Genomic DNA, 23266 nt, shown 5'->3' on the forward strand with positions numbered 1-23266 from the left:
CCTTCCCCTCATAGCAGGCGTCATGCCCCTCCCAGCCGCTCCGCACCTGCATATGCAAATTAACCTCCATCTTTGTTGGGTTAATTTGCATACTCACTCTGATTGGCTGTGGGCGTAGCAGAGTGATGGTTAATTTTCATGTTTCTCTTTTATTAGGTAAGATATAAAAGTACAGTTGGCCCTCTGTACCCATGGGTTCTGTATCAGCAGATTTAAGCAACTGTGGATAGAAAATATTAAAAATAAATGTTATCTATTGATGACATGGACTATGTAATTAGGCTTACAATAGTTGTGTCTTTACTGAACTTGTACAGACATTTTTTTCTTGTCATTCCCTAAACAATGCTAGTATAACAGTATAACTAATAAAACAACTAGTATAACAACATTGGCATAGCATTTACATTGCCTTAGGTATTATAAGTAATCTAGAGAATATTTAAAGTATAAGGGAGGGCGTGCATAGGTTATATACAAATACTACATCATTTTATACAAGGGACTTGAGCATCCATGGATGTTGGTATTTTGGGGAGGTCCTGGAAGCAATCCAGGAGACAGTAGTATATGCTGGCTCACAACATGATGGAAATTATGAGAGGGCATTGTGGTCAAAAACTCAGGAAAATTTGGATTTCTAAGACTCAGTTGCCCAAGGAAACTTGGCAAAGTGGAAGCAAAGCAGCACAGAATCTGAATGCAGAGAGAGAGAGAGAGAGAGAGAGAGAGAGAAAGCTAATTTTATAATTGAAGCTGAATGCAAATGATTTGGAGAAAATACTTGCAAATGCATATAGCAAACAAATGGTTAATATGTACTGGTACTTTCTGCTCCCATGGCCATAGGATACATTGTAATCAATCTTTATTCATCTTTCTTCATTCAGCCCAGAGGTAGGGAAAAGATTTTTTCACTACAGCATTTGAGGAAGTCCTTATTAAATTATCAGAGTAGGTATGGAAGTGAAAACTAATTTGCCATGCATGCAACAAAGGAATGAAATTGGGCAATATATACTCACCGAGACTGTCTTGTCTCACCCTAGGTTTGGCATGATTGAGGCAAAATCAAAGGCATTTAAAGACGCCTTATTCTATCATTTAAAATCTTTAAGATCATCCATTTATTCCTTGTCTAAAATACCATGAAAGATTAATTTATTTGACTTAGACATTTCCATCTATTAAGATACAAACACCAGGAGAGAATGAGACAGAGAGAATCACAATAAGCTGCAGTTTTTCTTCACAACAAAATAAAAAATTCATCTGGCTGCGTTGATATAATTCATTCTCCAACTAAATTGAAGCTTGTTTTATATTAGGCATTCTTAACAAAGCTTCTTCTTAGTAGTTTACATCATTTTCTTTACTCCAGTGGCCGCAGGAATCATTTCTGATTACATGGATTAAATCTTTCATTCTTAAAAAAATGACAGAGACAAGACACATGGAAACACATGTATCTCTAGAGAGGAGAGCACACAGGCAAGTAGCCCCAGGAAGAATCAGGTGATGAATGCACTCTGAGCATATGATGGATGCACTCTGAGCATATGAAGGAGAGGAAGAGTCGAGACCAAAACATGTGTAGAAGCATAGAGCTGGCTCACTAATAGTAAATTAGGTGCTTGATGTCAGTTGTTGGGAATCTAATGACCAGCACCCAGGATATTCAGCTGGGGAGAATTTAAAGAAAGGGCATGATCAGGGAACAGACTCTACATTGGGCAGCTTCTAGTCTTATAGCAAGTTGACACACACACACACACACACACACACACACACACACACACCCTGGAAAAAATTCTAAGTTTCAAATAGAATAGAGTGGTTATGTATGCATAAACATCTCTGCATGTATATACTTTCTGTATAGATATGTATAAAAATTTTCTGGATATTCAGTGACCAAACAGGGCTGAATTTATAAGTAGATAGAAATATGAAAGTTTCCAAATAAATATGGAAGGAGTAAAGAGAATGTGATTTTCTGGAATGGAGAGATATTATGGGGTAGGTCTGCAATCATAGCCCAGGTATTAAGACTGAGTGGAACTGTCCTGCCATGGCACGACAGGGACCACAGGGTGGAGAACCCACAGGGTGCAGCTACAAAGATGGAAGAGTGTTTCTCCACCAAAGACTTTCCTCAGGTGCTGGTCACGTGTGTTTGTGTGTACACGTTAGTGTGTGTGTGTGTGTGTGTGTGTGTGTGTGTGTACAAACACACCTTACCTTGCAATTAGGGTCCATGGATTTTGTTGATTGTTGTAGTAGAAAGCCTATCCATTTCAGACTTAATCCTGTTTATCAGTTTCTCTAAGCCCCGTTTCATGTCTTTGTTTCTTAAACTGTAGATAAATGGGTTCAACATTGATGTCAATACAGTGTATATGATCGTTGCTATTCGGTCCTTGACAGTATAGTTTGATAATGGCTGGAAATAGACATAGCTAATACTCCCATAAAACAGAGTCACCACAGTGAGATGGGAGCTGCAGGTAGAGAAGGCTTTGCGTTTTCCAGCAGCTGAGGGAATATTAAGGACAGCAATGAGGATCCTTAGGTAAGAAATGATGATGCAGGCAAATGGGGCCACCACAGAGGCCAGCCCTTCTGTCATGATTACAACTTCATTGATAGAGGTAGAAGAGCAGGCCAGTTTCAGAACAGGGTTGACATCACAAAAGAAGTGATGGATAACATTTGATGCACAAAAGGTGAGTCGATTAACCAGGAGAACATGTAGGAGGGAGTGGAGGCAGGAGAAAGCTATGGAAAAGACCACTAGCAACAGACAGCGTTTGTGGTTCATAACAGTGATGTAGTGGAAAGGGTTACAAATGGCTACATAGCGGTCAATGGCCATAGCTGCCAGGAGATAACTATCCATGTTTCCAAAGACCAGGAAGAAATACATCTGTGCCAGACATTCAGCATAGAAAATGGTCTTTGTGTCTGATAAGAAGTTCACTAACATCTTGGGGACTATGACTGTTGCGTAGCAAATATCAGCAAAGGACAAGAAGCTCAGGAGGAAATACATGGGGTTTTGGAGTTGAGGATCTGAGCAGATAGCCAAGATGATGAGCAGATTTCCCATCAAGGTGACCAGGTACATGATAAGGAAGAGGGCAAAGAGTGGCTTCTGGTCCTCAGGGCGAGAGGAGAGTCCCAAGAGGATGAATTCAGGAAGTCTTGTCAGGTTGCACATTTCCATGGACTTATATGCACCTGAAGGTAAACAACACTGTCAATAAATGATTCTTGTCATCTAGAATGTGTATTTTACATCTTGTTTTTATACTGAGCTGTTATTAATAGAGCATTTACTCCAGTGCTTTTCTTCCTGAATATGGAAAAATCAGAGCCGAAAGTGTGTTTTAACTTGTTCTTTTAAAATCTTTGAGATAGAAATCTAAAGAAAAAGATGGGAAGCAGGGGGAAAGAAAGAGAGAGAGACTAGGTTGGAGAGCTGGATTTTCTTTTCTGCCTCCTGACTCTGGGCTGATAAATCACAGGCCTCACAGATGCAGGCTTTGAATCAGGTTCAGATCAGCTTTAGATTAAGGATTATCAGTGGCTAATCCATACCCAGCTAATCATGATAGCTATCTCACCTAGCTTGTGGTTGATGAATAACTATCATTTTAAGTCAAGATGCCTCTTTCCACATAATCTACAATGGAAACAAGAAAGTCATTTGAAGAACATTGAATTGAATGTAAACAGTTACAGGGAAAAGAAAGATGGAGGGAGGGAAAGTGAGAGAAAGGGAGTGAACTTGTGTGAAAAAATACTCTCCCAAATTTCCCTACTTCTTGGCTGATAATTTATATCATGAGATCAGGGAACTGTGCCTCACAAGTAAACTAGGGCAAAGGCAGATTGAACTTTAGAGTATAGATGCAAAAGACATCAACATTTAACATGAACATAAGTTAGCTCTCTTATCTAGTGTCTCTCTGAGATAAGATATTCCCACTTCTCAACAGGCATTCTCAAAGTTGATTTCTTACCTAGAAAGGACATTGAGCTCTTGTGTAATGTGTTTTATTTATTCCACTCCTTTCCTTTATGCTCCATGAAATGATTTGTGAAAAAGAAGACAAAACTCTGCCAAGAGACAATATACAAAAAGATACCTGATAAAAATCTCCGAATGCTTCTTGAATCCAAATGTTCCCTTCCTTGATTCTTATCATCCTTCCTTCATAGGTGTAGATACTCATATGCCCTGTTTCTCTCTCATGGGAATATCCTCTGAGACTGTCTCACTAAATTTCTGATGTTTGATGAGGGAGAGAGTAAGAAAACAAACATCTATTAACTTAGTGCAACGTTGTCTCCAAGGAGCCAGAGGAACTTAACAAGTGTTCTCCTTTTTCAGGTGGTCTACATGCCTCTCCTTGGCTCTGGGTATAATGCAACATCTGCTTAGCCTGGAGGAGGTGTTGGAAACAGACAATACTTTTCTGTCCCTGGCTCTTCCAGCCTTTCTGGGGGCTTACCTGGGAGATGTCATCCCATGTAGCACTGAGGACAGAGTACCAGGCAGGACACCAGGATCCAGTTTTTTCTTGAACTTAAAAAGCTTTGATAAGACCTCCCCTTAGTGTCTCCATTTCTCTGAAGGACAACTACTCAGTGTAGCCCAGCATTGGGTACCTTCTGTTCCACTCCTCTCAAGTTTAGATACATTTGCTAGTTTAGTAGGTGTGACTTTATGATGCTATCCTCCGACAAAAGAGTGTTGTAATCTTTGAACCTGGCCTCAGGTCTCCCTTCCCTTGTTAGCCAGCCCTCATTCCTTGCTGTTACAACTAGGGGAAGCCACCTCTTCAGATCTTTTACTCTTTTTAATTCATGAAAGCACACAGAATTCATACAGCAGGGTCCCAACATGCCCTGCCAAATGCATATTGCCTATTTCCTGTCACTGATTTCTAGTCACATCTTACAATTCACTCACTTCACTTTCTTTCTTTTTAAAAATAAATATTGTTCAGATTATTACAGTTGTTCCTCTTTTTTCCTCCCATAGCTTCCTTCTATCTGGTTCCCACCCCACCCCATGCCTTTACCCCTCCGCCCCACTGTCCTCGTCCCTAGGTGTGTGATTTTTGTCCAGTCTCTTCCCTCACCTCCACATCCCCTCCCCGCGCCCAGATTGTCAGTTCACTCCCTTTCTATGCACCTAATTCTATTCACCAGTTTATTCTGTTCATCAGATTTTTTATTCACTTGATTTTTAGATTCACTTGTTGATAGATATGTATAACTTTGTATGTATGTTGTCACTTTGTTGTTCATAATTTTTATCTTTACCTTTTCCTTCTTTCCCTTCTTAAAGAATACCCTTCAGCATTTCATATAATACTGGTTTGGTGGTGATAAAGTCCTTTAGCTTTTTCTTATCTGTGAAGTTCTTTTTTTTAAAATATATTTTATTGATATTTCACAGAGAGGAAGGGAGAGGGATAGAGAGCTAGAAACATCGATGAGAGAGAAACATCGATCAGCTGCCTCCTGCACACCTCCCACTGAGGATGTGCCCGCAACCAAGGTACATGCCCTTGACCGGAATCGAACCCGGGACCTTTCAGTCCCCAGGCTGATGCTCTGTCCACTGAGCCAAACCGGTTTCGGCTGTGAAGTTTTTTATCTGACCTTCAATTCTAAATGATAGCTTTGCTGGGTAGAGTAATCTTTTTTTTAAATTTATTTTTTATTTTTTTTATTAAGGTATTATATGTGTACATACCTTACCATTGCTGCCCCCCACTCCACTCCCATACATGCCCTCACCCCCAATGTTTTTCATCCGTTGGTTATTCTTATCTGCATGCATATAAGTCCTTCGGTAGATCTCTTATTTCCCCCACCTCTCCCTAACCTTCCTGCTGTAAATTGACAGTCTGTTTGATGCTTTACTGCCTCTGTATATATCTTTTTGTTCATCAGTTTATAATGTTTTTTATTATCCACAAATAAGATCATGTTGTATTTTTCTTTCATTGACTGGCTTATTTCATTTAGCATAATGTTCTCCAATTCCATTCAGGCTGCTACAAATGGTAAGAATTCCTTCTTTTTGATGGCAGCATAGTATTACATTGTGTAGATGTACCATAGTTTTCTGATCCAGTCATCTGCTGATGGGCACCTAGGCTGTTTCCAAATCTTAGCTATTGTAAATTGTGCTGCTATGAACATAGGGGTGCATATATCCTTTCTGATAGGTGTTTCTAGTTTCTTAGGATATATTCCTAATAGTGGGATTACTGGGTCAAATGGGAGTTCCATTTTCAGTTTTTTGAGGAAACTCCATACTGTTCTCCACAGTGGCTGCACCACTCTGCATTCCCACCAGCAGGGCACGTGGGTTCCTTTTTCTCCGCATCCTCGTCAACACTTGTCGTTTGTTGTTTTGTTGATGATAGCCATTCTGATAGGTGTGAGAAGGTATCACATTGTCGTTTTGATTTTCATCTCTCAGATAATTAGTGACTTTGAGCATGTTTTCATGAGTCTTTTGGCCTTCCTTCTGTCTTCTTTTGAAAAGATTCTATTTAGGTCCGTTGCCCATTTTTTTATTGGATCATTCATCTTCCTTTTATTAAGTTGTATAAGCTGCCTGTAGATGTTGGAGATTAAACCTTTATCAGTGATAACATTTGCAAATATGTTCTCCCATACAGTGGGGTTTCTTGTTGTTTTGTTGATGGTTTCTTTTGCTGTGCAAAAGCTTTTTATTTTGATGTAGTCCCATTTGTTTATTTTCTCTTTGGCTTCCATTGCCCTAGAGGCAGTATCAGTGAAGAAGTTCTTTCGGCATATGTCTGAGATTTTGCTGCCTGTGGATTCCTCTAGTATTTTTATGGTTTCCCGTCTTATGTTTAAGTCCTGTATCCATTTTGAGTTTATTTTTGTGTATAGTGTAAGTTGGTGATCTAGTTTCATTTTTTTGCACGTATCTGTCTAATTTTCCCAACACCATTTATTGAAGAGACTGTCTTGACTCCATTGTATGCTCATGCCTCCTTTGTCAAATATTAATTGTGCATATTGGTTTGGGTAAATATCTGGATTCTCTATTCTATTCCATTGGTCTATATGTCTGTTCTTGTGCCAGTAACAGGCTGTTTTGAGAACAGTGGCTTTGTAATACAGCTTGAAATCTGGTATTGAGATCCCTCCTACTTTATTCTTCTTTCTCAGGATTGCTGTGGCTATTCGGGGTCTTTTTTTATTCCAGATGAATTTTTGGAGAGTTCTTTCTAGGTCTGTGAAATATGTCGTTGGTATTTTAATGGGGAGTGCATTGAATCTATAGATTGCTTTGCATAGTATGGACATTTTAATGATGTTGATTCTCCCAATCCATGAACATGGTATGTTCTTCCCTCTGTTTACATCTTCCTCCATCTCTTTTTTCAGTGTCCTGTAGTTTTCCGTGTATAGGTCTTTTACCTCCTTGGTTAGGTTTATTCCTAAGTATCTTAATTTTTTTGGTGCGATGGAAAATGGGATTGCTTTTTTAGTCTATCTTTCTGTAAGTTCACTGTTGGTGTATAGAAATGCCATAGATTTCTTGGCGTTAATTTTTTATCCTGCTACATTGCCGAATTCATTTATTAAGTCTGCTAGTTTTTTGATGGAGTCTTTCGGGTTTTTTATGTACAATATCATGTCATCTGCAAATAAGGACAGCTTTACTTCTTCTTTTCCAATTTGGATGCCTTTTATTTCTTCTTCTTGTCTAATTGCAATGGCTAATACTTCCAGTACTATGTCAAACAGGAGTGGTGCGAGTGGGCATCCCTGTCTTGTTCCTGTTCTTAGGGGAAATGGTTTTAGTTTTTGCCCATTGAGTATGATGTTAGCTGTGGGTTTATCATATATAGCTTTTATTATGTTGAGGTATGATCCTTGTATTCCCACCTTGTTGAGAGTTTTTATCAAGAAAGGGTGTTGGATTTTGTCAAATGCTTTTTCTGCATCAATTGATATGACTGTGATTTTTATCTTTCAGTTTGTTTATGTGATGTATCACATTTATTGATTTGCGGATATTGTACCATCCTTGCATTCCTGGGATAAATCCTACTTGGTCATGGTGTATGATCTTTCTGATGTACTGCTGTATCCGATTTGCTAGAATTTTGTTGAGGATTTTGGCATCTACATTCATGAGGGATATTGGCCTGCAATTCTCCTTCATTGTGTTTTCATTATCGGGTTTTGGTATTAGGGTGATACTGGCTTTATAGAAGGAGCTTGGAAGTGTTCCTTCCTCTTGAATTTTTTGGAATAGTCTGAGGAGGATAGGTTTTAGTTCTTTCTTGAATGTTTGGTAAAACTTTCTTGTGAAGCCGTCTGGCCCTGGGCTTTTGTTTGCCGGAAGCTCTTTGATGACTGCTTCAATTCCTTCCATAGTTACTGGCATTTTGAGCTGTTTAGATTCTTCCTGATTGAGTTTTGGAAGGTTATATTTTTCTGGGAATATGTCCATTTCCTCCAGGTTGTCCAGTTTGTTGCAATAGAGTTGTTCGTAGTATTTTTTAACAATCCTTTGTATTTCAGTGGGATCTGTTGTTATTTCACGTCTTTCATTTCTGATTTTGTTTATTTGGGTCCTCTTTTCTTCTTGGTGAGCCTGGCTAGAGGTTCATCAATCTTGTTTATCCTTTCAAAAAACCAGGTCTTGGTTTTGTTGATCTTTTGTATTGTTTCTTTGGTCTCTATGTCATTTATCTCCGCATCTGATCTTTATTATTTCCTTCCTTCTGCTTACACTGGGCTCTTCTTGTTGCTCTTTTTCTAACGCTTTGAGTTGTTGGGTTAGGTTATTTATTACCATTGTTTCTTGTTTTTTGCAGTAGGCTTGTAAAGCTCTGAACTTCCCTCTCAAGACTGCTTTCGCTGTGTCCCATAGATTTTGGATTGTAGAGTTTTCATTGTCATTTGTTGCCATGATGTTTTTTATTTCTTCCTTGATCTCTCTGGTAACCCAGTCATTGTTTATTAGCATGCTGTTTAGTCTCCATGTGTTTGATTTCTTTGGATTGTTTTTATTGTAGTTGATTTCCAGTTTTATGCCACTGTGGTCTGAGAAGATGCTTGATATGATTTTTGTCTTCTTGAATTTGAAGAGACTTTGCCTGTGTCCCAACATATGGTCGATCTTTGAAAATGACCCATGTGCACTTGAGAAGAATGCATATTCTGTGGCTTTGGGGTGAAATGTTCTGAAGATGTCAATTAATTCCATCTGGTCTAGTGAGTCATTTATGATTGCTGTTTCTTTGCTGATTTTTTTGTTTAGAGGATTTGTCCAATGGTGATAGTGGGGTATTAAAGTCTCCTACTATGATTGTATTGCTGTCAATCTCTCCCTTGATATCCTCCAGGAGATTTTTTATGTATTTGGGTGCTCCCGTATTGGGTGCATATATGTTTACCAGAGTTATTTCTTCTTGTTGGATTGCTCCCTTTAGTATTATGAAGTGGCCTTCCTTATCTCTTGTTATGTCCTTCACTTTGAGATCTAATTTGTCAGATATAAGTATTGCTACCCCAGCTTTTTTTTCATTTCCATTTGCCTGGAAACCTTTTTCTATCCCTTCACCCTCAGTCTGTGTGCGTCTTTTTTTCTGAGGTGGGTTTCTTGTAGACAGCAGATATATGGGTCTTGTTTTCTTATCCATCGTTACCCTAAGTCTTTTGATTGGGGCATTTAATCCATTTACATTTAAAGTTATTGTTGATAGGTACTTATTTGTTGCCATTTTATTTTTTACCCCTGTGTTCCTTCTTCGCTTCCTATTTTTTTTTTTTTTTTACTGCAGACCCTTTAGCATTTATTGCATTGCTGGTTTGGTGGTAATAAATTCCCTTAGTCCTTTTTTGTCTGTGAAGCTCCTGATTTCACCTTCAATTTTGGTTGATAGCCTTGCTGGATACAGTATTCTTGGATTCAGACCCTTCCTTTGCATGACTTTGTATATTTCATTCCATTCCCTTCTGGCCTGATGAGTTTCTGTTGAGAAATCAGTTGCTAGTCTGATGGGGGTTCCTTTGTATGTAACTTTCTGTCTCTCTCTTGCCGCTTTTAATATTCTTATTTTGTCATTGGTGTTTGCCAATTTAATTATAATGTGCCTTGGCGTCGGTCTTTTGGGGTTCATTTTTCTTGGGACTCTGTGAGCTTCTTGGATTTGTGTGGGGTTTTTCTTCCTTGTATCAGGGAAGTTTTCTGTCATTATTTCTTCAAACAGATTTTCTATTCCTTGCTCAGTTTCCTTTTCTTCTGGCATCCCTATTCGGATGTTATTTTGTTTCGTGTTGTCCCAAAGTTCCCTTAGGTGTTCCTCCTGCTTTTTAATTTTTTGTTATTATTTCTTCAGAGAGGTTTTCAGCTTTCTTTCCTTCTGGTACCCATATTATGTGGATGTTGTTTTGTTTCGTGTTGTCCCAAAGTTCCCTTAGGCTCTCCTCCTGCCTTTTAATTTTTTTTTTCTAGAAGTTGCTCTACTTGGGTATTTTTTCCCATCTTGTCTTCTAGCTCACTGATGCGGTCCTCTGCTTTTTCTAGTCTACTCTTGATGCTTTCTATTGAGTTCTTTACAGCAGCGATGTCATTTTTCATTTCTTCTTGGTTCTTCTTCATTTCCTCTTGGTTCTTGCTCCTATTGTCGAATTTGTCTTCCATTCTTTTCAGCCACCTTATGACCATTTCTCTGAATTTTTTTTCCTGGAAGTTGCTTGTCTCCATTTCGTTTACTTCCTTTTCTGGTGATGCCTGCTTTTCTTTCATATGCGGGCTGTTTCTTTGTCTCCCCATGGTCTCTCTTCTCTGGGTGTCTGGTTATGTAGTTCTCTCTCTCCTGCATTGATTTAAAGGCACAAAATACAGCACTACCAGGTACAACTCACAAGGCACTGAACAGAAATGTATTCACGATATTAATAACCTCCAATAAAGGTGACCGCCAGAGAAAGGCAAATTAGGGGATTGGAGAGAAAGAAGAAGAGTCAAAATAAAGAAAGAAAAAAAAAAGTGTCAAAATGAAATTTGGAAAAGGGAAAAATAAGTAAGAAAGACAAGAAAGAGACTAAGAGAGAAAGGGGAACAGACTATATATATTGGGGATAAAACTCCAATAGAACAATCAGTAATCCCAGCAAATGCCAGCAACAAGTACCTGGGGATTAATACAAACTACAACACCAACTAATATTGAGTGAGGCAAGGGAAAATAGAAGCACAAAACTACAAAGAAATAAAAGAAGAATAAGCAAAACAATCTCACAAAAAGGCATAAAAATTCGATATAATCTACATTCAAGCGAACAACAACAAAAGGGCAGAGAGAAAAACAATTTTTTTGACAGTTGAGACAGCGAAGGGAGAGGTGTGTATGGACTTGGAGCAGCAGATTGGAGATTAGATATGTAAGTATGGTGAAATTTTAACAAGGGGTAAACAGAAAGAATAGGGAAAATCTAAAGCAGGAAAGGGGTAAGATAAACAGGACACCGAAGAGGGGAAGGTTAGGAAGAGAGTGATGGCATAAAGGTAGAGTTGAGATAGAGTAAAATGATGCTAAGGGATAGATAAAAATAGAATGTAGAACACTAATCCCAAAATAAAATGAAGAGAAAATAAAATGCCACTTAAAAAAATATAAAATAACAGTAGTAATAATACGGATTGAAAATAAAAATGTAATAATTAAAAAGGTAAAATCAAGTGAGGAAAAAAGAAAAAAATTAGTTTCTTGAGTAAAAGATGCAAAAAATGAAAAAAAAATAAATTGTGGAGTAGTGAAGCTCATTCACTTCCTCTGTTGTTCTGTTTGGCACGCCTATTTCTCAGTCCGGACAGTATTGTAGTTCCCTGTGTTCCACTGCTCTTCAGTGTTGTAAGCCAGTCCTGATTTTAAGCAGGCGGTGTGTCTTAATTTCTCGCATTCCTTTATTTTTGATTACACAAGAGTCAATTTGTGATTCAGCCCCTGGGTGGCAGTGTTTCTGCATTGACTTCCGGGTCTATCTATGGCCTCTCTAGGCAGTGTTAGAGCCTTCTTTCCCTGTGGCACTCACTACTGGTTTGTGGGAGTGGTCTGCCTCAGAGCTGGCTCTCTGATGGTCACTCCCCGCTCCGATCCCCAGTTTCCAGAAAAACAACTTTCCCCTGCAGTCTCCCAGGGTGTCCCCAACTGGGTGATCCTATGTATTGGGCTTAGTAATCAGAAGCAAGGATTTGAAGAGGAAAAAGCCCAAGTGTGTGAACTCCGGGGTTGCGCGTAAGTCTAGGCAGCCGGCACACCCCTGAAATTCTTAGGGTGTCGCTGCACGTCAGATCAAAATGGGTTGCTTTTTAGAGAGCCCTTCTGTTAGCAGCTCTGAGGACCCCCTTCCACATTCACAGATCACGGCAGCCCCAATAGCCACGGATTTTTCTAGGCACAGACTTCCCTGGTCCTCCAGCTCCTGCAAAACGCGCGTTCCTCTCTCCCGCCTGGACCAGAGACCTCACCTTATCCCAGTCGAAATCTGACCTTTCCGTGGTGGAGTGTAGAGCTCCTCTGAACCCGTGTGTTTGCGCCAATTGGGGAGCGTTGTTCTGGGGCTCGCAGCTGTTCCGTGGGTGCTGCAGTTGCGGATTCTCAGGCTTCCGATAAGCTCCACTTTCCGGTTCAAGATGGCGCAGACTCTGCGTCCAAGCCCGCAGCTCCGGGAGGAGACCCAGCCACAGTGGGGGCTGCCAGGTCAGGGGAACCCCGTCTAGCAGTCCCCCACCTTCTTCTGGAGTTCAGCTGTTCCCCAGCTTGCCAACAAACACTCCTCATGCGACCCTCAGCTGTTTTTTCTTTCTGCTCTGGGACAAGGTTCAGAACACGTCTGTCTATTTCACCGCCATTTTTCCCTCCCCATTCTAGTCTACTCTTGATGCTTTATATTGTGTTCTTTACAGCAGCGATGTCATTTTTTATTTCTTCTTTGTTCTTCTTCATTTCTTCTTGGTTCTTACTCATATTGTCGAATTTGTCTTCCATTCTTTTCAGCCACCTTTTGACCATTTCTCTGAATTCTTTCTCTGGAAGGTTGCTTGCCGGCATTTCGTTTACTTCCTTTTCTAGTGATGCCTGCTTTTCTTTCATATGCGGGCTGTTTCTTTTTCTCCCCATGGTCTCTCTTCTCTGGGTGTCTGGTTATGTAGTTCTCTCTCTCCTTATCCCAGGTGAAATCTGACCTTTACGTGGTGGAGTGTAGAGCTCCTCTGAATCCGCGTGTTTGCGCCAATTGGGGACGGGACTGGTGTTCTGGGGCTCGCAGCTGTTCAGTGGGTGCTGCAGTTGTGGATTTTCAGGCTTCTGATAACATCCACTTTCCCTTTCAAGATGGCGCAGTCTCTGCATCTGAGCCCGTAGCTCCGGGAGGGGACCCAGCCGCAGTGGGGGCTGCCTGGTCAGGGGAACCCCGTCTAGCAGTCCCCCACCTTTTCCTGTTGTTTAGCTGTCCCTTAACTTGCCAACTAACACTCCTCCTGCGACCCTTAGCTGTTCTTTCTTTCTGCTCCAGGACAAGGCTTGGAATACGTGTGTCTATTCCTCCGCCATTTTTTTCCTCCTCAGGTTGATTGTCTTTGGATAATGATTTGTAGGAATTTTAATTCTGATTTAATGGATATACTGTCTCATTTTTTTTAGTTTTAGTATTTAAAAAACTAAAAATTTTATCAAGTTATTTGATCCTTTTCCATTTTTATATATCTTATATTATTTCCTAAAAATGTTTATCTTTTTCTTTAAGTGTTTCTTCCACGAGTCTCTTTGTGTGGCAAACCTTTTGAGTCTTTATATATCTAAGAATATTTGTAATATGTCTGTATTTGAATGGCAACTTGCTGGATATAAAATTATGGGTTCAAAGTTGTATCCCTCTCATGCATTAACAAATTTCAGTGTCTTTTTACATTCAGTGTAGCTATTAAGAAGTTTGATGTGCCTAGCCGGCCGGCATAGGTCAGTGGTTGAGCATCGACCTATGAACCAGGAGGTCACGGTTCGATTCCTAGTCAGGGCACATGCCCAGGTTGTGGGCTCGATCCCCAGTGTGGGGCGTGCAGGAGACAGCCGATCAATGATTCTCTCTCATCATTGATGTTTCTATCTCTCTACCCCTCTTCCTTCCTATCTGAAATCAATATTAAAAAAACTAACAACAAAAAAAAAGAACTCTGAAGTGAATATGACTACTTTTCTTTTGTAGGCAAACTTCCCTTTCTGTCAGATATTTGACAGCAAGTCATTCCCAAGTTCTTTACCTCAAAGAGGGCAACCCTGAATGAGAAATTGTTGTCATTGGCTGGACCAAATCACAATGGCTAATTGCTGAAGATGTGTAATGGGGCCAGCCATTTCCTGAGGCATCTTCCAATGCCAAAATGACTGCCTGCGGTTTGGCCAGTTGTGCTGACCCCTGATATTCCATTCTTGATTGGGGATATTCAGTTGGAGGATTAAAAAGCAGCAGCCCTCCAAAGAGCTTGACTAAGTAAAGGGAATAGGGAAGACTTAGAATTTGCTGGTGTCCCAGGGGAATAACTGCCAGGTCTAAGTGTTAGTGATAGTCAGGACTGGCTAATGCTTCCTGTCATTGGGGTGCTCAGCAAAGTGATATATCCATTGTATCATACCAGTTTTCCTCAATAATTGATGCCCTCTTCTCAAGTTTTCCATTTGGGGAGACACATGCACTAATGACTGCAGCAGCAGCATGCACTATTTTTCATGTCACGAATACCCTGTAGAGCAGAGAAAAGATTGGAGATGATCCTGGGAATGTTGGGGTGGGCGGACATTGCACACCATTTCCATAAGTCTAATGGATCCTGTTATTACTTAAAAATCTGAGGGGATTCAATATTCATTTGAGGATCATGAGATACGCAAGCCAATTGGCACATCTTGGCAGAAGTTAAAGGTAATTCTGAGCCAGAATTATAAAGGTGAGGCCCAATTCTTTCCTTTCTGGTGTCTCTCTCTCCCCTGTCTCCAAATGCAACTGGATCCAGACTTAGGAGCTTAGCAAATAGCAGGAAATATAAGGAGAGCCAGTTAGCACACCTTTTCATCTGCTAATTACATAAAATCTTTAATAAATTTGGAATTTTCAATCAGGTCAAATTTTGGACCTCTGTTTCAGTTTCTTACCATGTATTGTTGTTTTTTGAGTTGTTATAGGACATACTTTAAGGGGGATGGTCTTCTCTACCCAGTTCATGGTGGTAAGCTTTCTCTTCCAGGCAGTCTCAATCTATCTCACTAGGATTTGGGGAATACCCCATCGTTGCTACCTTATTGGCTTTACAGACCCAGGACATATTCTGGTAGCAGGGTAGCCTTTTAGTATTTAAGAGGACCCACATTCACTTCCAGTCCTTTTATAATAAGCCAGCAGGGTCTTGATGTCCTCTGGCCCCTTAGGAGGAGTAAGGATAAGAAGCCATCAGGGCCACTTTTCATAATTGTGCCATAAGACAACCATGGTTCCTTTCCCCACCCAATATTCCTCAGAGTCAGGGTCTTTGAATTAATTCTCCCCCCAACATCCTCTCGCAGAGCAGCAATAGACGTCTTCCCTAGACCTAGCTTTCTGCCCCACATTCTATTCCAGCTCATAACTGTCTTCCTTTCGTTCATGGGTTTCTCCTAGATTATTTTGTTTACCTTAGTGTCTCAAGGACTGTTTTGGTGGGTAGGAACCAGCAGCCTAAGCTAATGACCCTTTTAGCAACAACCTGAAATCCAGAGGCTCAGAGAAGTCAAACAAACCCCTCTTCCTCAAGGTAGCAGGTCCAGAAAACCTTTTGTCCAGGTTTGGAGTCAATGATTGCTATGTTCTACCTCCTGTCATGCTCTCCTTCTGCCCTAGTTTCCAGTTTTCCGAGGAGATACCCCAGAGCAACCACTACACTGAGATCAAAGACACTCTCATCCCTGGGCACAAAACTGATAAAATTCAAACTGCCCCCTCCCCCTCCCCCCAATATGCTCTGCACTCCTCCCATGCTCCTTGGTGAGCCTGGCCTAGGGAGCCAGAGTTTGAGGCTAGAGCAATTACTTCATGTTTGTCTCTGAGGATCAGCCAGGGGAATCATACTCCAGAGGCCCTGAACCTAGAAATACTCCCGTTACAAGGTGCACAAAGGATGTCTAACACCCATCACTGCAGTCAGGGTTGCTGCTCTCCAGCTGGCTCGATGAAACCAGCGTCACTGGCTCCTTTTAACCTTCTCAACTGCTATAGGCTAAGAAGAGCCCTGTGTGCTTGAAGCATGATCCTCTGAGACCAAAGGGAGAAACCAGGAACAGGGTGGGCTCCTTTGGGGGTGCATGCTGTTTGGGCCAGAGTAATATGGTGAGTGCTGCAAGAAAGGGGAAGGCAGGGTTGTGTTTTCCTTCAGAGACATACAAAGATCGCAGTCAGCATCCCTGTGCACTGTCCCAGACATCCTGAGGTGAGCAGTGGGAACTGAGTCACCTAGGTCTGCCTTCTGCAGAGGAAGAGGATCAGCTCAGAGGTGGCTATGATGCAGGGTGTTTAAGGACGTGGGAAATGCTGTATTTCCTCTTTGTGACTTAATATCATTGAGCCTTGTGCAACTATCTGTGACGTCAGATAACAAAAGCATGCACTACACAGAGCATTTGGTTAGATGCTGCAATGTATAGTGCTTTCAGTTTAGCAAATGACAGCTCTAAATGCCCATGTGCTATATAGCATGCATGGAAGTAGCCTGGAACTCACATCCCCAACCAATACCTACCACTTTGCTTTTGTGTTTTAATCTCTCTGCCTACTTGCTCTCTCTTACCAGCTAAACTGAATAATAGGGAAGAATTAGGGGAGATCTAGGAGGGAGGGTCTAGGGACCTTTATAGTCTAATCTACTGAATAAAATATGACTATATCATTGAGGTCCACAAGTGTTACTTTTTGTGCAAGTTTCCTGTATCTCTTTTCTCTTCCTAGAAAGAGTGGTGGCATGGACAGAATTAACCAGTCCAGTGTCACTGAATTCCTCCTCTTGGGTCTCTCTGAGAGCCCAGCGCAGCAGCCTCTCCTATTTGGCATCTTCCTGGGCATGTACCTGGTCACTGTTTTGGGGAACCTGCTCATCATCCTGGCCATCAGCTTTGACCCTCACCTTCACACCCCCATGTACTTCTTTCTGGCCAACCTCTCATTTGCCGATGCCTGCTTTTCTTCCACCACAATCCCCAAGATGCTGGTGAATATCCAGACACATAGTCAGACCATATCATATGGGGGTTGCTTGGCCCAGATGCAGTTTTTCATGATATTTGGGGCACTGGACGACTTCCTCTTGGGGGTGATGGCTTATGATCGCTATGTGGCCATCTGCAAGCCTCTGCACTACTCTACACTCATGAGTCCTCTTGTGTGCGTGCTTTTTCTCATAGCATGCTGGGTTCTCACCATCCTCGCTGCCCTCTTACACACCCTGCTCATGGCTAGGCTTTCCTTCTGTGCAGGCAACACCATCCATCACTTCTTCTGTGACGTGGTCCCTCTGCTGCAGCTCTCTTGCTCAGACACCAGCACCAACCAGGTAGCCTTGTTCACTGTGGCCTCCATGATACTTACTGGCCCTCTCTTCCTAATTATCCTGTCATATGCACACATCATCTCCTCTATCCTTAGGGTCCCATCTGCCTCTGGCAGGCAAAAGGCCTTCTCCACTTGTGGGTCCCACCTGACTGTGGTCTTCTTGTTCTATGGTACAGCAATCGGTGTCTATCTGTGCCCCCCTTCATCACACTCAGGAGGGAAGGACAAGGTTGCAGCTGTATTTTACACAGTGGTGACTCCCATGCTCAACCCCTTCATTTACAGCCTCAGGAACAATGACATGAAGACTGCACTGAGAAGGCTTTTTAGAATTCACAACTCTCTTCCCAGGGACTCTAATCTTGTATCTGTATTTTGACATTACATTCTGAAGAAACCCTGTGTTTGTGAAGAAATATGATCCTCTATCACATTTACTTAGCTTTTAGCGAAAAGTGATCTAGAAATCATTCTCTTAAACCCTCCAAATCCTACAATGTATGTAGTCAGCATATTTCATAAAGGACATATACTATGATAAATGAGGTTGTCAGTATTTCCTTGGTTTGAATGGTGATCTCAGCTAAACGGGGGTAAAGGTCAATTAAAACTTCATTTATTTACTGTCCTAATTAAAGTGTGAATTTTTAAACATGCAACTCAACATTTATTAATCTCATTTGCCAGATACTGTGTCAGGCAGAGGGGATACTGAATCCACCTCCCCATGTGCTATGTAGTTGCAATTATAGTTGCAGTTAATGACAATATATGTCCAATCGTGATGATTTCTCCATAAAGCTTAATATTTACTTTGTTCCACTTTATTATCTCTTTAAATGTATTATGCCATTTACTATTAGTTCCCTAATTATAATCATCTTAGATATGGTACTGTGATGATCGAATTTTACAGATGGGGAAACTATGCTATAAGTGGGAAGGGAAGGTAGAAATTTGTTTCTTGTCTGACTCTGGAGTCCACACTCTTACATGCTTGAGTATCCTGCTGCTCAGTGCTAATGTTTGTACTAAGAGAAATATTCATATTAAAGCTAATATGTATATGTTGATGCCTACCATGTACATAGTAGAATCATAGGCCAGGTACTATGCTATACACTACTGACAAAATGTTCAAGTTAGTAAGATACTGTCCATGTTTATACATGGTAGAAACATGTTCTGTTTATTGTTAATCAAATCAGGTATTGATAGTTTTCATAATAAGTGTTGGAGCACAAAAGGAAGAAAAAAATGTGTCAGGTACAGTTTTACCCATGAGTTGACATTTTATTGAGTTTTAACGTGTGAACTCATTTGAATTGATGAAGAAAGATTCCATAGGGACAGGCTAGTCACAGAGGGTCATGCTTGTTCTTGGAGCCATTGCAGTCCAACTTTGGAAATGTTTGCAGTGGTTATCTCTCTGAAGGTGGGTCTTGCCTTTCTTTACCAGTTCAGTTTCCATAGTCTCTTGGTCAATTCTGTTCTTTGTGGCTCTCTCTTCCTATTGTCAATGCTTTTGAATTTTGGCTGCAGATTAGTATTTCCTAAGGCAGTGGTCGGCAAACTCATTAGTCAACAGAGCCAAATATCAACGGTACAACGATTGAAATTTCTTTTGAGAGCCACATTTTTTAAACTTAAACTTCTTCTAACGCCACTTCTTCAAAATAGACTCTCCCAGGCCGTGGTATTTTGTGGAAGAGCCACACTCAAGGGGCCAAAGAGCCGCATGTGGCTCGCGAGCTGCAGTTTGCCGACCACGGTCCTAAGGCTTCAGAACTCTCTAGAGAAGGGATCCTAGTGTCTTTCATAAAAACAAAATGATAAAACTGGTAACTCTAGTGCAACCAGGTTTGAGAATACTGTTGTGGGATTTTCTTCCTGGCAGCAAAAGGACAGATGAAATAAGGTATGAAAACACCTGGTAAATGGTTTACCCTAGTAACAATTAGTAAGATAAAAATCACTGGGGGTGGGAATAGAGCACCGAGAAATTCCTAAATACTTAATCCTGGCTTAATCCTTTTATACCTAGTTCAGTTTTTAATTCTTTGTCTGCTGTAATTCTGTCTCTCCAGAAAAATCCTTCGCACTTGCTATACACTTTCTACCTCTGAATAACACTTATTTCACTATTACGCATTATTTTAAACTAGAGGTCTAGTACACGAATTCGTGCACCAGTGGGGGTCCCTCGGCCTGGCCTGTAGGATTGGGCTGAAACTGGCTCTCCAACATCCCCTGAGGGGTCCTGGATTGCGAGAGGGTGCAGGCCAGGCCAAGGGACCCCACCGGTGCACAGTTGGGGCCAGGGAGGGACCACAGGAGGGCTCCAGGGCATGTCCGGCCTGTCTTGCTCAGTCCTGATCGGCCAGAACCTAGCAGCAAGCTAACCTACCAGTTGGAGCGTCTGCCTCCTGGTGGTCAATGGACATCATAGCAAGCAGTTGAGTGGCCTTAGCATATCATTAATATATTATGCTTTAACTAGAGGCCCAGTGTACGAAATTCATGCACGGGGGTGTGTGTCCCTCAGCCCAGCCTGCACCCTCTTCAATCTGGGACCCTCGAGGGGTGTCCGACTGCCCGTTTAGGACTAAACAGGCAGTCGGACATCCCTCTCACAATCCAGGACTGCTGGCTTCCAACTGCTCACCTGCCTACCTTCCTGATTGCCCCTAACTGCTTCTGCCTGCCAGCCTGCTCACCCCCTAACCACTTCCCTGCCAGCCTGATTGATGACTAACTATTCCCCTGCCAGCCTGATTGCCCCTAACTGCCCTCCCCTGCAGGCCTGGTCCCCCCCAACTGCCCTCCCCTGAAGGTCTGGTCCCTCCCAACTGCTCTGCCCTGCAGGTCTGGGTCCCTCCCAACTGCCCTTCCCTGCAGGCCCAGTCACCCCTGACTTCCCTCCTCTGCAGGCCTGGTCACCCCTAACTGCCCTCCTCTGCTGGCCTGATCACCCCTAACTGCCCTCCCATGCAGGTCTGGTCCCTCCCAACTGCCCTCCCCTGCTGGCCATCTTGTGGCAGCCATCTGTGTCCACATGGGGGCAGCCATCTTTGACCACATAGGGGCAGCCATCTTGTGTGTTGGAGTGATGGTCAATTTGCACATTACTCTTTTATTAGATAGGATAGAGGCCTGGTACATGGGTGGGGGCCAGCTGGTTTGCCCTGAGTGTCCCGGATCAGGGTGGGGGTTCCCTTGGGGCGTGGGGCAACCTGGGCGAGGGGCCTGTGGTGGTTTGCAGGCCAGCCACGCCCCCCGACGACCCAAGCGGAGGCCCTGGTATCTGGGATTTACTTATCTTCTATAATTGAAACTTTGTAGCCTTGAGTGGAGACCAAGGCAGGCCAGGGCTTCGGAAGCTTGGCTTCCTGCATCACCTGGGGCAACTCAAGCCTCCTGCTCTCTCCAGCTCCGTGGCTGCTGCCATTTTTGTTGGGGTTTATTTATCTTCTATAATTGAAACTTTGTAGCCTTGAGTGGAGGCCTGGGCCCACCAGGGTGTGCAGAAAGCTTGGCTTCCTCCATTGCGGGGAAACCCAAGCCTCCTGCTCACTCTGTGGCTGCAGCCATCTTGGTTGGGTTAATTTGCATACTTGCTCCTGATTGGCTGGTGGGTGTGGCTTGTGGGTGTAGCGGAGTGATGGTTAATTGCATATTACTCTTTTATTAGATAGGATTAGTTTCAGGTGTACACCATAGTGGTTAGACAATCATATACTTTACAAAGTGTTCCCTCTGATTATTTCCAGTACTCACCTGACACCATATAATTATTACAATACTAGAGGCCTGGTGCACGGATTCATGCACATGGGGGGGTGTGGGGAGGGGTCCCAGCAGTTGGGACATCCTCCAAGGGGCTGGTGCCGCTGCTTCATAGCATTGCCACAGAGTCGGGAGAGGCTACCACCACTATAGCTGCATTCGCCAGCTGTGAGCCTGGCTTCTGGCTGTGCGATGCTACCCCTCTGGGAGCACACTGACCATTAGGGGGAAGCTCTTGTGTTGAGCATCTGCCCCCTGGTGGTCAGTGCGTGTCACAGTGACTGGTCGACCAGTCATTCTGGTCGTTTGGTCATAATGGTTGCTTAGGCTTTTATATATATAGATTATTGACTGTATTTCCTAGGCTGTGCTTTACATCCCATGACTATTTTTTAACTACCAATTTGTACGTATCAATCCTTAACCTTTTTCACCCTGCCCTGCAACCTCCCTCTCCTCTGGCATCAGACTGTTCTCTGTATCTGTTCCTATTTTGTTTATTATATTGTTTTTTAGATTCTACATATAAGTGAAATCATATGATACTTGTTTTTCTCTGATTGCCTTATTTCATTTAGCACATATCCTTTAGGTCAGGGGTCCTCAAACTTTTTAAACAGGGGGCCAGTTCACTGTCCCTCAGACAGTTGGAGGGCCGGACTATAGTTTAAAAAAAACAACTATGAACAAATTCCTATGTGCACTGCGGGCCCGGGACAAGTCGGCTGCTAAGCAGGACAGGCAGCGGCACCCGGCGGGCCGGATAAATGTCCTCGGGCCGTAGTTTGAGGACGCCTGCTCTAGGTCCATCCATACTTTTGCAAATCGTAAGATTTCATTATTTCTTTAAAATATTTTTTTTATTGAATTCAGAGAAGAAGAAGAAGAAGAAGAAGAAGAAGAAGAAGAAGAAAGAGAGAGAAAGAGAGATAGAGATAGATAGAGAGAGAGAGAGAGAGAGAGAGAGAGAAACATAAATGATGAGAGAGAATCATTGATCAGCTGCCTCCTGTACACCCACACTGGGAATCGAGTCTGCAACCGGGCATGTGCCTTGACTGGGAATCGAACTGTGACCTCTTGGTTCATCGGTTGACACTCAGTCACTGAACCACACCAGCCAGGCAAGATTTCATTCTAATGACCAAGTAATATTCCATTGTATATATGTAGCACAGCTTTTTTATCCACTTGTCTATTGATGGCATAGTTCTGAAAAATGATGGTTCAATAAAATAAACTTGGTGAGAACCTCAAATAATGTGATCCAAGTACCCTTCTTTCTGATCATGTAGCTTGATACATAAGTTATTTCAGGATATCTACTAGAGATTTATGCTCAAGCAGGGGGCCTGCTCAATTGAGAGGGATACCAGAATCTCTGTGGCTGTTTACTCTTCCCTCCTCTAGCTTCTTATTTGCCTCGCCTCATCTTCCAGTTATTTGCTAGTATTGGAAGAAGTTGATTGGAATTGTGTGTGTGAAAAGTAGTAGGGAAGCAAGAAAAGAGAAAACGAATAATTGAGAGGAGTACATGGATTTATGCCCATTTAGGCATGGAGTAACCTTTAACTATGCATTTTGTATCAGATATCTGTGTTCAAATTCTAGCTTTCCTCTTATTAGCTGTGTAACTTCAGGCAAATAATTTAACCTTTTTGAGCCTTTGTTTTCTCTTCTGTATAATGCAAGTATTTACATCAAAGGCATGTGTTGAATATTCCTGAAGATAATGAAGATATACTAGTAAGCATAAGACCTGGAACAAGTAAATTTACATATTTATATAGATACTAGAGCCCCAATGCACTAAATTCATGCAAGAGTG

At 42.0% G+C, this 23266-nt stretch overlaps 2 protein-coding genes across 2 annotated transcripts; one reads left to right on the forward strand and one right to left on the reverse strand.

Annotated features, from left to right (window-relative positions):
* Positions 1-2248: 2248 nt before the first annotated feature.
* Positions 2249-3226, reverse strand: LOC308247836 (olfactory receptor 1L3-like; the record flags this gene model as incomplete). Its single annotated transcript, XM_080667565.1, has 1 exon — positions 2249-3226. One exon carries the CDS (start codon positions 3224-3226, stop codon positions 2249-2251), a length of 978 nt encoding a protein of 325 aa, XP_080523691.1.
* Positions 3227-17065: 13839 nt separating this feature from the next.
* LOC308247839 (olfactory receptor 1N2-like) lies at positions 17066-18012 on the forward strand (the record flags this gene model as incomplete). The annotated part of the gene is given in 2 exon segments (XM_080667568.1): positions 17066-17987; positions 17990-18012. Coding segments are annotated over 2 exon segments (945 nt in total).
* Between the last annotated feature and the right edge of the window lie 5254 nt (positions 18013-23266).

The sequence above is a fragment of the Plecotus auritus genome (assembly GCF_963455305.1).
Source record: "Plecotus auritus genome assembly, chromosome: 5".
In the NCBI taxonomy this organism is placed as follows: Eukaryota; Metazoa; Chordata; class Mammalia; order Chiroptera; family Vespertilionidae; genus Plecotus; species Plecotus auritus.